Source organism: Cyrtonyx montezumae, unplaced genomic scaffold (genome assembly GCF_038088225.1).
Source record: "Cyrtonyx montezumae isolate F1298 unplaced genomic scaffold, pur_monq_1.0 scaffold_17, whole genome shotgun sequence".
NCBI lineage: Eukaryota > Metazoa > Chordata > Aves > Galliformes > Odontophoridae > Cyrtonyx > Cyrtonyx montezumae.
This window is the reverse complement of record NW_027071903.1, coordinates 19,434,423-19,446,985: the sequence shown is the minus strand read 5'-3', so window position 1 is coordinate 19,446,985 and position 12,563 is coordinate 19,434,423. Positions and strand designations below refer to the sequence as shown.

At 39.1% G+C, this 12,563-nt stretch overlaps 1 protein-coding gene across 1 annotated transcript in view; it reads left to right on the top strand.

Annotated features, from left to right (window-relative positions):
* SCAPER (S-phase cyclin A associated protein in the ER) overlaps positions 1-12,563 on the top strand; it is a 141,276-nt gene that overhangs the window by 88,119 nt on the left and 40,594 nt on the right. Inside the window, exons 24-25 of the mRNA XM_065733596.1 lie at positions 1,983-2,098; positions 9,581-9,704. Of these exons, the coding sequence (XP_065589668.1) occupies positions 1,983-2,098; positions 9,581-9,704 (240 nt within the window). The remainder of the gene's footprint in view (positions 1-1,982; positions 2,099-9,580; positions 9,705-12,563) is intronic.

Genomic DNA, 12,563 nt, shown 5'->3' with positions numbered 1-12,563 from the left:
ATCACGCTGTGCCTGGGACGTGCGGTGGCTGCGTGCTGCTCTGTCAGAGGTTGCTGGAGCTGTTGTTGCTATTGTTGGGAGGTTTTTTGAGCTGGAATAGAAGGAAATGAAATAAATGGGGAATATACGCATGAACTTCAAATTAACTCTCCGCTTAAGGAGCAGTTGTCAGGCTAGCTAGACTAAAATTCAAATTATACTGATCAATTAGGCTATAGGAAGTCACTGGTTCATTATTTGAACCAGGTGTTAAGTTAGCACACATTTCCATTCGAGCATGGCTTTTCCCTCAAAGGCAAATATTTTGAATGTAAGAAGTTCTAGGTGCAGTTCCTATTAATTGTGAAATGTTTCTTTTCTAATGTCAGACTTCCCTGTTTGAAGTCAGGTTTTCCTGAGCTTGGAGCAGGTCGTTGTGGTTGCTTGAGAGAAAGTTGCATGATTTAAAAAATAAACAAATAAAAAGGAGAGGTCTGTGTGTGTTTCCATATGAATATGTAACTCTCACAGAGCAACTCCTCACTAGGAATTTGTTCTGTTGCATGATAGTTAAATAATGTAACATACTATAAAGGCCTGTAACAATTGTATTTATAAAGCACTTTTTCTCCCCACATACAAAGTGCTTGCAGCACTGGGGGAAAAAAAAATACCAGCACCAAAAAACAAACAAACAAAAAAAACCCACAAAGATTTCTTATTAACTGAAATATTCTCATGATTAACAAAATTCAGACAAGTAAATGCAAAATAGCCTTTAAAGCAAATTAGCAACTTCAGAGAAGGACATTGCATGTGCTATCATTTCAACAGGAAGAGATGAGTGCAGTTTTGGAGGAGAAGGGGGATGAGTGTGCTCTGAAATCCAACTGAACCTCAGCCATTTGCAGACTCATAAGGATGATGGCAGGATGGCATTTTGGTGTCACATTCTGTTAAGTGGAAGCTCAATGGGGCTTCCAAGAATAAGAAGCTGATCTATAAAGCTAGGACTACGTACAAAACTAGTTTCCATTGAATCTATTTAAAAGCAACGCCATAACATAATGAATGCAGAAAAAAACAAAAGCAGATGTGATATTTCAAATCCAAGAGCACTGATTAATTTAGGTGCATTTTCAATAAGGTGCAAGCAGTGAATTAGACAAAAGATCTAGAAGGGTAATAAGTTTGAGTTGCTGTCACTTGCTAAGCACCTGACTGAAAAAAAAAAATAATAAGAGAACCTGCGCCAATTTTCTAAGTGACATTTTCAATCTCTGGTAGTTTCCCATAACTGAAGCATTACAAAATGATGTCCCTTTTTTAAAACCTGATTCCCACACTCCAAACAATTAGTTTGAAAAGGAAGAAGAGAGAACCAACTTGTATCCTCAGCAGCATCTGTGAGAGCGTTTCTCATAACTGGCACTCTGCCTGGTGATGCTGTTAGGCTTTCTTCCAGGGAAGGGACTTGAATTTGCAGGGTTCCCATGCTTGGAAATAGGTAACTAGATTTTGTCAACATGTCACGGCCCTCATGTTTTAAAGTGATCTGCCTACATGATTTTATTCAAACATAGACCACGTCAGGGAACAAGCTTGGAGATAGTCTCCTTTGAAAAGTATGAAAGAAAGGAAAAAATACCCATCTAAGGATGTTCTCTGTTTGCTAAATCATGTAATATGCATTACAGTATAGCTAAAAAGATAAGTAACAGGAAAAAATTGACTTCTATAAAATCCCTACAACAGTATGTTCTTATGGAAAATATTTATGATATTAATCTATAGAGATTACCTAAATATAGTGTGTGGTATATACGTGTTATCTTTGTAATCACGATGTGAGAATTTGTACTCCCGTGCCTTCTAAAGACTGCTCATGTTAAAGGTTTCATGAAAACTTGGCATGAAAACTTGGGGCAGACATCTTCTAGGCATCTCATGCATGGATTTTCTAATGTTTCTGTTGGTTCTCTTCTGTGATTGTGTTTCTGTAGAACACAGCAGACCAAATAGCATTTCGGGCTGCAGGAGGACTGACTGCCCTCGAGCATGTTCTTCAAGCAGTGACTGCTCCCACCAATCTGAATGCAGCTTCACGGATTCCATTTAAGTAAGTGTGATTGGTCCTTCCCTTTCCACTTAGTATCGCTGGAATATTCATTTAACTTCTGCTTCCTTCTTATAGTCCAGTGTTCAAAGAAAAAAGTCGTGCTCAGTTTCTTGCTGCCATGCGAGGTGAAAGACAGTTCCACCAAACCTCTGGTTTTTCAGACCAGGGCTTCTCATTCACTATACTCTGAGACTTTTAAAATGAAGCAGTTGGTCTAAGATGCTGCTAGCTGAAAGGGCTCCTACAAACAAGTAAATCCAAATTCTTGTGGATTAGAGGAATTACTCTTCATAGCACATGAGAGTAGCAGGGTTGAAGTGTCTAATCCTCAAAAATTCCATTTGTGCTATAAGAGGATGCTTTTTGTAGAAGAGCAACCAAGCCTAGAATATTCTGTTGCGTACCATTGTTTTAATTTCTTTGTAGATTTATATTGATATTCTAATAATTTGAATATAAAAGCACTTCATTGCGTGGTTTTGGATCTTTAGTGAACATTAAGGTGTTACAGGCCAGCTATGAAACACTAGGAAAGAGCACCTAGGAAAAAATGTGCCTTTAATATCCTAACTTTGCTCTTCAAAGAGAATAAAATTCCTACATTCCCTGTAATTCATGCAGAATGCACTTCCTGCAAGTCCACCCAGTTCCTCTGATCCTGAGCTGGTGTTACGGCACTCAGCAGCAGCTGGGAGAGTGAAAAATACCACTCAGTCTGTAAGGAAGCATTTAAAAAGCAGTGTAATTATACTGACCTGTTAACCAAAGTGTTTGTGACTTGGAGGACTACCAACTTATCTTCTCGTGCCAGAGTTTAGACCTCAATTTAAAATTGCTGTTTACTTACAGTGGCCATACTGTAATTCAATTCAATTATAATCCAACTTCAATTAACAACGTACTCTGTTAAGCACTGTGCAAAATTTAATACAAACAGAAATAAAATTGCTTTAAGCAGAACTGCTTGCATTTGGGGGGAATGCAATTGATATGGTTTCATGCATTCCTGCTGCGAGAGCTTACCAAAAAATAGCTGTAAGTTACTTACAGATATTATATAGGAACAAGTACAGCATGAGGTTAAATTGACTTCTGTTTCCCATGAAGGAAAAGCAGTAGAGCTAATGCTGTTATATTCCATTTCCTGCTTTCTTAAGGCTGTGGAGCACCTTTGCTTTGCTCCATTCATGACTCAGATACAAAGCCTGCCTTTTTATGAACTATTGGAAAATGCTTTCAGAGTTCCAGTCACTGCTGGGAGTAAGTTTAATGTTTGGACAGCATCCTTCCAGTTTAATGCCTTGTTTGTTAGCATGAATGACTAAAGCACTTGGAAAAATCAGGATTTACCTTTTCCTTAAGCACAGCAAGTCTGCTGTTTTTTTTCAAGGTCCCAAGAATATGCAACAAAATTCTTCTTTAAAAAAAAAAACAAAAAACCTGCACAAGTTGCAGAGACCTCTCTGGTGGCCTCCTTAAACTTATGCTATCTCTTATGTCACAAGGAGCTAGCTCCCGCTTCTAGGTTCTCTTCACATGTGCTCAAAGAGAATTTCCAGCTCTCAGGGTTGCAGCTGCAAAGCCTGCTTGCAACCTCGTGCCCTTCTCCTTCTGTTTTCTGCTAAGTCAGTGCCATTTCAGCTGAGGCCAGAAGCACAAAGCCCACTCACCAGCTGGGTCATTCAGCCCACGGGCCTGGTTGTGATGAATATTGCTAGTTTCTATTAGTTTTTGTAGTTTGAAAGCTTGTGTTTCTGTATTGGCAGAACTCTAGATGAAATCGCTAGATGCGTGACAGATTATATTCAAATCATTATATAAATAAATGGCAACTGGGACTTGCCTATTGGGTCCTGGGTCAAAGGGTGATCTCTTTGCAAGATCAGCATCTGAAACCTGTAGCATCTGTCTCTTTTTTTGTCCTATCTCGTTGCTGTCAGTCTCCAAGCTGGGTCTCATGTTCACAGTGCTCAAGAGTAAACCAGTGTGAATACAGCTTTCATACAGAACACTAAGCCACAGGGTCAAGCTTCAGCTGCTTCTCTGTTAACAAACGTGTGGGAGAGGCGTGTGTGTACAGGTAGCTTTGATCCAGCTAACCTAGTGTTAGGGTTCTGTGTGCAGTGCAGTACACTTTCAGCTTTGTTCATAATTTTTCCATGGGTCACATTTCTTCTAAGAAACAGTTGCCAAGGTCAGAGTCAATACAGTTCCTGGTGTGAGAGATTTAATATTATACCTGATACGTATTATAGGGCTTACTATTAAATGCAAAGGTACATTGCATTCATCTCTGTGCTGCTTTAACGAGGTGAAAATTTGTTCAAATGTTAGGGAAATCAAAGTTTTCAAACATAGGATTTCAGATCATCTTTATTCTTCAACAGAACCTTTTCTTAGTTATCATTTGTGGGTCTTAATTGCTGCTAGTAGACTTTCCCACTCTCATATATATTCCGTGTGATTGCCACTCATATTTGTTGGACTTTAAGTGTTTTATCATTACCACTTCTCAAGATCACGTGCTGCAAAATAGCAGTAAAATAGTCGTCGTAGTTTCTAAGGATAAACTATTTTAGCAAAAGCTTTTTTTTTTTTGTATATACATTAAAAACTTAGATGTAAAGCATAATGTGCTGGAGGCATCACAGTGAACTTGGTGTTGCACACAATGCAGACCCTCTGTGGGTGATTTCAGTGATGTTCTTTCTCATATAGAAGAATGTATTTTGAATCTAATGAAGCAGCAGTTTGCGTAGAGGTGAAACAAAGCCCTGTGGAGATGAGTTAAATTAAGACCTTTCATTAATTGCCTTCCTGTCTTCCCTTGGCCAGCTATGCTGTGCTAAGGGACACTGCTGGCCTTACAATCGTTTGTGTGCTCATGCACATTTAACCATTGGTACTCAAATTGGGAGTGTGTCTGTTTTTTTGTGCTGAGGTTAAGCTATTTGCAAGTAGGTGAGGAGATTACACGGGCTATTATCTACATCTCTCTTTCTCCAAAATCCTGGCAGTATGGTGCAGCTCAGAACTTTAATCCCGTGTCTACAGGATAAAGCTTTATTATCAAAGATTTAACAATACGCCTGTTGTTTTGTACCTCTGTCCAGATTGGTAGTTAGACTTAGCAGGGCAGCAAATGCTGTGAAAAGATGTGACATTTATGAGACAGATAATACATGCGGTGTCCCAACAGTATTCCTCCCTTCAAATAAAGCACTGAAGAAAGGAAAAGGGAAAGCCATGGATTACAGTTGATTTTATTACTGATGTTAACATACAAATTAGTGTTCAGCTGCCTTATTTCTTAAAGTAGTGTCTTGTAGTCTTCCTGAGTTTGCTCACGTTCAGCACACTCAGCAGAATCTCAAGTGGTTTCAGAGTTTTATGGTGTTTTTCTTACACTCTCATGGAAAAGCAAGTGGGAACTGCATAAAGCAATTTCATGACTTATGACCAAGACCAGGACACAATTCACAGCCCTACACAGCTCCTTGGGTAGCCAGTGCTTCAAATGCAAATTATTGTTTGTTTAAAGTGAACACTGTAATGGTAAAACTGCTTATGCCCTAATTAGTAGAAGGTAAAGCAGTACCATCAAAATGTTGTGATGGCATTGACACAGGCAGTTGTTTTGTTGGCTTTCTTCAAGAAAAATAATCTATTGAGCTGGGAGCTGTTTGTAGTTGCTCGTTGTAAACGTTTTTTCTTCTATGAACACACACACTAAAGGAGTTAACCTTGCTGGTTTTACTGTTCCTGCATTTCTATTGGACCGCTCTCAAATTTTTCAATCCAAACTGGAAAACATGCTCTTCTGTATCTTCTCCTGCAGTTATTCCCTCTAGAAAAACATTCACTGAAGGCTAAAAGTAGAGGTAAAAGGACACAGAGTCAAAGAGTGACCTCTTTGCAAGATCAGCATCTGAAACCTGTAGCATCTGTCTCTTTCTGCGGTGTCTCGTTGCTGTGCGTCTCCGAGATGGGTTTCATGCTTACAGCACTCAAGAGCAAAACACGATCCCCCCACCGTGCAGTACAGAAACAGGCTTTATGGCTGCGAGTAGTGAACTGTTAGGTGTACTTTTGTCTTGTGGTCCAAATCTTGCAGTGAAGTAACTGATAAAGCAGGACAGGAGGAGAACTTCTGAGGAGGGCTTTCAGATTCTGTCGCCATTAAGAACACTGGGGCGGTGGTTGTTGCTTGGGGTGGGTTTTTGTCATAAACAGAGTGCTGTCAGTTCAGGGCAAATTTCTGATGAGCTTTTGGAAGTGTCTTGAGGGAGAATTGGTGCTGGACTCTGTTTTTTCTTTTAACTGTGATGTAACACTGCAATTGAAGCACATTTTATATCAGGCGTCTTTGAATAATATAAGGTATGAACAAAATATTTATTGATTATGAACCTCTAATTCCTTTGAGGGTTCCTGTTGGCATCGTAGGCCCCAAGAGTAAAGTATGAACCTGAAATGAGGCTTTTTGCCTTCAATTTGTACTTTTGTTTCAGCCCAAGTTGTAACCCTCGTGGCTCCTCGAGCCGTTGCACCATGCAGTCGTTCTGCTTGCTGGCTTTCAGCAGTAGAGCTCCTGCTTCTCAGCTGAACGCTTTGTTGGAAGGGTCAGAGTGCTGATTTCTCTAAAGCAGAAGTTGTGACTCCTCACCCCTATCTAGTGGTGCAGTAGAGAGGCTCAGTTCTGTGTTACTGCCTCAGTGTTTGAAATTAAAGGTATCCTTTGTTGGCTTGTTTATATGGGGTGCATTTGGAAAAGTGAAGGTGTACTGGCAGAGAGGAAATATGTGCACACAAACTGTTGGGATCTAGCTTGGAGATATTGGGTGAAATGAATCTTCTTTCTATTTCTTTGTATTCGTGTAAAATGAATATAGTACAGGGATGCATGTTTTTGTCTAATTTTAAGGCAGATTTCTCTATTGGATCGAAGTTTGTGTAGCAGAAGGAGGAGTGTTTCTATAATTGGATTTACTCTGGATGAAAGCCCCACATCAGAGGGTAGACTTATTATGTGGTTGGCACATGCGTGCTGTCTGACATGGCTTTAAAGCTGATTTGTGGGTGTGATACAAAGTTTAGTGCAACATCAGTGGTCGATAAACAGCTGCTTCATGCATGAGGCTCACGGTCTTCCATTTCAGCTGCTCTACCCATCACCAGAGATGCAAGATTTGTACTGAGGAGCAATTAGAGCTTCAGACAGGGGGAGGAAAATAAGCAAAACAACGGAGCTGCTTTTAGTGGTCCGTCCCAGAGAGTTGAGCTGGTGCTTAAATAAAGTTCTCGCTTGACACTCGCTGCACTCAGCGCTCGTCTCAGGGGCCTTGTGCAGAAATGGTGACAGTTGACAGCTGTTGTGCCCTTAATAAGATTAAAGTAAAGAAATTAGTTGTGCTGTCTGTAATCTGCCATTTAACACTGCAAACCACCTGGGGACAGCTTCTGTGCTGACACTTCCAATTTTGAATTTAGAAAAAATTATGGAACTGAGTCATAGTTCAGAACGTGCCACGAGCAGAATGCATTTAAACGAAACGTAGTTACAAGCTTATGTTCCCAATTAAAAGAACCTCCTTTATTGTTGTGAAAAATTAATTTGACATCCATTTGCTTAAAGCACCTTTTCAAAACCATTATTTAAGCCTCTGAAAATTCAAGTCCTTTTTCTGACACAGGATTCTTTTGGGAAATACAAAAGCACAATGCATTATCGCAGTTGATTTTGTCCTGTGTGTGAGTGGGAAGTTTCTGTGTTCAAATGGAAAATAAGTGGCCGTCTTTGCAGTTAGGAAAATCCCACGTAACAAAAAAATGTTGTTGTGAATTAACTACATCACATCTCAAACTCTGCAGCACTGCCAGAATGACGAGTTAACCTCCCAGGGTCCTGTCTGATTCTTTAGTATTTATATTTAAAATGAGTTCATCTTTTTTCTTTTTTTTTTTTTTAATCAGAATAGCTGATGAAAATAAAATCAGCACCTTTCATTTTAACTGAAAGGAACCCAACTGCTGATACAGTTCCATCTCTCTGCCCCATGCAAACACCCACCCACCCAGGGAGCAGTCTTCCATGTGAAGAAGTGAGGTACCCCGTGAATGTTTTTTCAGTGTTGCTGAGAAAGATGAAATAAACCTTTATGTAGTTAGGGTAAGAAAAGTTAGGCTTAAAAAAAAAAAAAAAACGTGTATGAAGTGTGCTGATTGAATTTTTATGAGTGTTATCATGGTGTGGTAAAAATCAGGTGAAATGAGCAAAAATTAACCACTCCTTTATCAATAAATAATGATTTAATGTTGTGCTTATATCGCGTGAACTGCAGATTGTAACTGATTTAATTAGACAGAGCAGGAGAAATAATTAGCAGTACAGTAAAACGTACAGCAGTGGTGATGGTGATAATCAGCGCGTGGACACAGGAAGGGTATTGGTGCTACTTATGCTTTCACAGATCAAACCAAGTGAGCTAATGTGTTTCTAAGTCCAGAATTATTTCTCAAGCTGAGGAAAAGGTGATGCAGAAGTACTGATGGAAGATACTCAGTGTGTGTTTTCTGGCCTCGTGCTCTGAAATGTACAAACATGTCTGTAGGTGCTTCTGTTCCAGTCAGGGGACCGCACTCTGAGGTCATGAAGCAGCCGCTCTGAATTGTGATGTAAATAGCTTTGCTGGTTTAAAAAAGTACATACCTATTTCTAGGCAAAAGTAAAGCAGCAAACTCAACTCTGCAGAAGTCAGTTCAGGTGGTGCACAGCTTTGACTGCTGCTGTGCAGGAACGCGTGGGCTCCTGCAGCCCCGCTTGTGTGTGGCCACTTGGCAGTGCTCACAGCTTTGCACTGTGGAGCTCACTTGAACTTACTTTATCTCACATGTTCAGGAGTGTCTTTTCCTTTCAGTTTACTTTAGAAAAACAACGTGAGTTGCTAGCCATCTTTATTTATTATTGTATATACTTATGATGCTTTTGTGTTGTGTGCCCGTGTGCGTATTTGTAGAACAGCGATCGCTTCTGTGGTAAGCAGAGTGGTACAAATTGAGAAAAGAATATTGCTTATCCCAATCATGCAAAATATCAGCTAATTTCTTAAGTTTTGATATGCCTTTGCAGTGTGGCCATAATTTGTGTTAGATTTGTACTGCAGATGCGTGTGTACGTTTACTGAGAATGCATGTGCTTAACTATACTTAGGGGAAAGAAGTTAACAGATATTGCAAGGAAGTTCAAGGCACGTTATTAAGATGTAAACCATGAATACAGAAGAGTCCAGCAGAACTGTCACAGTGTGTGGCCATTAAGTATGGCTCCACAACATTTAAGCTACTGGTTGTTGTTATTTCCTGTTCATTTAAATTTTCATTTCTGTTTATAGTCCAAGTTTAGAAAAACAATTGTGAATTACTAAAATACTGTCTTGTGATGTTCTTCTGTTTATTTTTCTTTCTTTCCTCCTGATCTTTTAGGTCACTCTGCAGTACAGTAAATGCTTATGGACTCACCTGCAATAACTGCACGGAAAACTGCACCTATATTCTTTTTAGTAATAAGATCGCCTTTTTAATGGACTTGTTGATGCATCAGTTTACGGTATGTAAAATACATTTAATGCAGAAACTTGTCCCGTGTTTCATAAACAAATTAGAGTATTTGCAGTGTAAGAGCTCCCTGAGATGCATGAGAATGAAAGCTTTAATTAGAAGAGTAATTCAGTGTGAGTTCTTCTGTTGTATATATTTGGTGAGCTGTGTGTACTTCTGTACAAATGGGTATGCTCACTACTGCTAATAAATCCTGCAGAAGCATGCACATTAGGAACTCCAGCTTTCTTCTTAAATACACCCCTTGGCATTAGTTAAAGTATAGAATGTTACAAGTTGTTTGTGTGTGCTGTGTTCTTAGGTGCTTCAATATCAGAAACGCAAAGCAGTTCAATATGTTGTTAACTGTGTTTGCAGAGGTGCTTAAATAGCAGGACTTTCTGACAGTGAAGGTTTTAATTTTCCAATGTTTCATTTAATTTGAAATGTCATTAAATATTTTATTTGAAAACTCATTTTTAATTCATACTGACCTGCTCATCATAAGATATTTAGTCCTGGTTTTCTACTTATAAATTGTGTGTATGTATTTTCATGAGCCAAGCAGTTTGTTAATTGAAAAGTTATGTACGTACTTTAAATAATTTAAGTGACGCTGTTAGACTCAACAAGCCATAGGACTGCTGATGAACACTTAAAAAAAGATGGTCCAAAGGCCTTTGGCACAAACAAAGAAAACAGGAATGCAACCTGTATGTTCTCCTCTAAGTAGCTGCCAGCTCGTTCTCCACCAGATCTTTCCAAGAGGATTCCAGGTATTAGATTTCAAATATACTTAGTGAAAGGTGAATGTATTGTGCTGGGCCAGTCACAACACTGCTTGCTGTCTGCAGAGCGAGCCAGAACACAGGCTCCCTGCTTAATTACACAAGAGATGAAATCCTTCAGCACTTTGCAAGTGACAAGATTCATTCTGATGCCAGACACCTTCCCTTTTATCAGCGTAGCTCTGTGCAAATGCCCTGAACCCGTTCTGAATAAGTACAGAGGGTATTTCTTAGCAAATGTTGGCCATCTAGAGATCAGAAATACTGCATAAGAGAAATTTACAATGCATAGAGCTGCTCTCAGCCTGCTGCCAAATCCTGCCGTTGGATTGCAGCAAAACTGTGACTAAAGCACAGAATTTCCCTTGACCCACAGTGGACTTTTCCTTCCTGTGCATAAAGTCTCTTATGTTCTCTTCAGGCAAAATTGGCCCTCGAACTGAGAAATCTTCATAATTCCATGAAATGCATATTTAAGTAAAAATAAATAAGTACAGCACTACCTCCCTATCCCTGATTCTTCTCTCTCAAAAATAGACCAAGTCAGATCAAATTCCAGTTTTCCTTTTTTAAGAATAAGAAAAGGCCACATGGAAAGCACTTCTTTTAATTGGATCAGGGCCTGAATGGCAGGATATTAGAGGCCAGCCCTCCAAAGAATTTAACTGCCTGCAGTATTCCTGCTTTGGTGAGCTGCACAGTGCTGCCTGTCTCACGTATATTCCCACAATAAACCCAGAGAGTAATACTCCGTGAGCAAAAGAGAACATATCCTTGCAAGGTTTTAACAAATACTAAACACATACTAATATTTGCTGAGAACACAAAGGTTTGAATTTTGAAAAAGCTTTAAAAATATTCTTAACTGCAGCAAGTATCAACCTTGCTTTGATGTAATATGATTAGATTTTAGTTTGGTTTTTAAACCTCGAAATCCAATGCAGCATCAATTCGTTTTGCCTGAAATCATTTCAAATATTCAAAGGTAAAACAGTCACAAAATGGGCTCTTTCTTTATGAAGGTGCAGTATATATTGACCTGAAATAAAATACTACTTAGAGAAGTTGGGGGGTGTTTGTTTTCATTTCATTTTTGTTTTGCTATTTTTGTTTTTCTTCCCAACGGAGCTGGGCAACCAAAAGGAAATAGATATGAAGTCAGCTATAGGAAGTCAATCTGACTTCCAAAGGCACTGCATCAGACCTTTCCATCTGCATTTGTAGTCAAGAAGTAACTTCATTTCTCTTCTTCATTTCTCTATTTCCGCTCTTCCTTGTCTCCTGAACCTAGATGATAGCTGCAAAATAGCAAAAACCTTTTCTAATAGTGTATTTTTGAAGGCTGTACTCTGACAAGAGACAAGTAGTTATGTGGAGCTGTAGATGTGTACGGTTAGCTTCTTATTTTGTTTTTTTTTTACTGGTCAAGTGACAGATGTCAAGTTCTTTTCCACACAGCTAACTGGAAAAGCCACCTGTATAAACTGTATATACATACATTTGTAAATGATTGCTTAGTAAACAGTTTGGGGTTTTGTCTCTTTCAGATACCTGTACTTCCATGATTTCCTGATGATCCGTGAGAGCTTGACTTGTTTGTTTGCTAGTTGTGCTCTCAAACAGATCAAAGGGAAATGTCCAGAAGATTTAAGAGTGTCTTCGCCAGTAAAACTGCTTAGAAGATTTAGATCTTTCCCATCCTAGCATATTCATTTTTACCACTTAAAGTGTAATACAATTTTATAGTAAAGAGGAAATGGAGATGTTTTTTATTGTTGTTATTGATTGTTTATCTATATGTATATATAGATAATGTAGTTATATTGCTTTATTTCTTCATTTGCACGTTTCCCTCTTGTATTCTGCAGCAAACAAGGTGCCTTCGTGTTCTTCTGCTCTGACTGTGTCTAGAATTGGGAGCTCCCAGGCACTGACATGTGCTGCTCGACCCTTCTGGTCTATTGTGAAATTCCATTCTGTTTCTGCAGCGCTTGGTCACAGTGGTACTGACAGTTCTCTTTGTCTGTGTGGAGGGTTTCTAGCTGCCAGATCACTAAGGGATTGAGAAATCTTCTTCTCCC